The sequence below is a fragment of the Geospiza fortis genome, unplaced genomic scaffold (assembly GCF_000277835.1).
Source record: "Geospiza fortis unplaced genomic scaffold, GeoFor_1.0 scaffold99, whole genome shotgun sequence".
In the NCBI taxonomy this organism is placed as follows: Eukaryota; Metazoa; Chordata; class Aves; order Passeriformes; family Thraupidae; genus Geospiza; species Geospiza fortis.
Window position 1 is genome coordinate 1 of NW_005054521.1, and position 2933 is coordinate 2933.

General features: G+C 56.7%; 1 protein-coding gene across 1 annotated transcript in view; it reads right to left on the bottom strand.

The window, feature by feature from the left end:
* Positions 1 to 728: 728 nt before the first annotated feature.
* Positions 729 to 2933, bottom strand: part of LOC115948791 (serine/threonine-protein kinase pim-1-like) — a 12083-nt gene continuing 9878 nt past the window's right edge. The window contains exons 2-4 of the mRNA XM_031063670.1: positions 2628 to 2804; positions 1150 to 2337; positions 729 to 850 (exon numbers count right to left, since the gene is read on the bottom strand). Coding sequence (XP_030919530.1) covers positions 2198 to 2337; positions 2628 to 2804 — 317 coding nt within the window. The 3' untranslated portion in view covers positions 729 to 850; positions 1150 to 2197. The remainder of the gene's footprint in view (positions 851 to 1149; positions 2338 to 2627; positions 2805 to 2933) is intronic.

Genomic DNA, 2933 nt, shown 5'->3' on the forward strand with positions numbered 1-2933 from the left:
ATGAGGAGAGAAGGAGCCAAGTGCACTCCTCAAATTCCAAACAGCACAGGATGTCTCCCAGACCCAACCTGCCACCACCTACAACTCGGGCTGCCCTGGAAGTGCCAAATGCCTCCTGCAAAATGACAGCAGGAAACTGGGGAGGGTGAGTTGTTTCCCATGGAAAAGGGCTGGTGTTCATGTTCAGGGGCCTGTGGCCCGCCCAGGAGCCTGTGGCCCCGAGTGACCTTCTGCCTGCTAAAATTCTGAATGGCACAGGATTTCTCCCAGACCAATGCTGCCACCACTAAGTACTCAGGGTGCCCTCAGAGTGCCAAATGCCTCCTCCAAACTGGCACCAACACTGGGGGGATGAGGTTTTTTTGACACCGAAAAGGGCCAGCATTTGTATCCAGGGGCCTTTGACCCCAAGTGGGCTGCCACCTCCTCAAATTCCCAACAGCATAGAATGTCTCCCAGCCCCCACCTGCCACCACCTACAACTCAGGCTGCCCTGGCAGTGCCAAACGCCTCCTGCAAAATGACAGCAGGAAACTGGGGTGGTGAGTTTTGTTTCCCATAGAAAAGGACCAGCGTTCATGTCCAGGGGCCTGCAACAGTAGCTGTTATTGAATTTTTTAGGTTACTTTACCCCCCCTGCAAAATGCTATTTATGGCTGAGAAAGAATACAAAAGGATTACCCTGAAAGGAGGCAAAAGCTCAGATAAGGATGAAAGAAACACTCTGATGATGATGATGACAACAACACAACGATTTATTTTGGACAGCCAATGAACATCCGCCGCCCTCCAGCCCTCCCAGACCAGCAGGCCAAGCAGTGCTGTATCCATGGCATGAGGTGCTGGCACCCTGGAAAGAGAAACCAGAAAGCCACAGTCAGTCACAGAAGGCTCCTGTCCCCCCTGTCCCACCACAGCCTATGCCCGGGCCAGGCTGCTGGCTGTGCTCAGAGCCCAAACCTCCCAACCCATTCTCTGTTTTTAGAGGAGAGGAGCGTGGCATTCCACCTTCCACCCGCTCCGCTTCAGCACAGCATGGCAACCTCCTCAGCAGCTGCAAGAGCGGGATGATGCCCATGTGCCCACTGCCGTCTGCCCAAAACACTTCTGCCAGCCCAGCTGTGGAGCCGGGTACCCACGTCTGGAGACCTGCTGCCAGGAGAGGAGCTGATCCCAAACGAGATCCTTGTCCTTCTTGAAGGGGATGCCCCCCACAGGGGTAGCGCAGGCACTGGATGTGCTCCACGGACAGTTCAGGTGCTTCCCCGTCTGGTCTGGGCACCAGGTGCAATCTTCCTGGAAAAGAAAACAAGAACAATTGCATGAAAATCAATTCAAAACAAGACCTGGAAACAAGAAAATCTGTCAAAGGTTATCACAGGCCTAGGGAGGGTCTGACCACTCCATGTGAGAATTAAACCTCTTCATGGGTGGAGAAAAACCCCACCTTTCCCTCCCATAAACCCACCCCTTCCTCAAGGGCCTGCAAAGCAGACCAGCTGGGGCATGGCTTCTGAACCCGTCCCCTTCTGCTGCCCCCCATCCACATGGATGGATGCTTTTATCAGGCTGGCTGCCCCTGCCCCAGGCTGGCTGGCAGAAGCTGTCAGCAAGGCCAGGAGCCAGTTCCCCTTCCACAACATCCAATCCCCTGTCCTGCCAAAAAGCAGCTTGGGGACCAGCGGAAAAATTAATATTCCCCACCACCACTGAGCAGGGAACCTCCAGCACATGGTCCAGCTGAGCCCTGCCATGCCTGGAAGCACCAGCATCCCCCACCCCTGCACCGGCTGGGGACTCATCTTGATTTCATCGGGGTGCAGAGCGTGTCCTCCAGGCAGGGGCCGCAGCCAAATCCCATCGGCTCTGCCCCGCCAGCAGCCAGCTCCAGGAGGGTGTTCCCAGCTCCACGTCATGCTCCAGAAGAACACGCCAGCTGTGCCTCGGCTTGTGGGGACATCATGATGCCATTGAGCTGCAGGGGGATGTTTCCCCTTTTCCAGTCTGTGGCAACTTCACCGCATTGCCACCAATTCTCCAACAGGACAGGGAGCACTGAGCTCCCTCCACACCTTGCCAAGGACCAGTGGAAGCATCTCCTTGGCTGTGCTCTCTCCTCTGTGTCACAGCCACAGGGAAACGCTCTTGGGTTTTCATCCAGTGCCACGAGACACATGCAGCTGGTACTTGCTGGATCCTACTGTGCAGAGGGATGGATCTCTGCTGTCTCCTGGGCCACATGGGGGTCCTGCAGCCAAGAATGCTCAAAAAGGTCTTCCAAGGATGGCCTGTCTGTAGGATCCATGGATAAACACCACCTGATTAGGTGCTGGCACTCTGCAGAGACAAACCAGAAACCGCCGGTCAGTGGGACAAGGCTCCTCTCCATGCTCTCCCGGATTCAATGGTGCCCAGGCCACACTAGGAGATCTCGGGGCTGCACACAAAGCTTCCCATCAATCCTCCCTTTCGGAGGAGAGCAGCACAGAGGCCAGCACACATGCCACGTCCTCCAGCTAAGCCCAGGAGATCAACCTCCTCACTAGCTGCAAGAGCAGGATGCTTATGTGCCAGCTACCCTCTCCCAGTCCCGTTCTTCCTCCCATGCGTTGAAGGCGCATCCCTACCTTGAGACACCCGGGGCGGGAAGGTGAGCTGGCCCCGGATGATGTCCTCACTGGTCTGGAAAGGAAGGTGCCCGCAGACCAGTTCATACAGCAGGATGCCCAAGGACCAGATGGTGGCTGGTTGGCCATGGTAGCAGCCAAAGAGGATCCACTCCGGTGGGCTGTACTCCGGCGTTCCTATGGGACACGGGCACAGCTCATCAGGCCGATGCTGCTCCCTCCCTCCCAGCCAGCTCCCGTTCCTCAACAGCCAGCCCCTGCCCCGCCGAAAAGCAACTTGGCTGCAGCTGGCTGACGGACGATCCC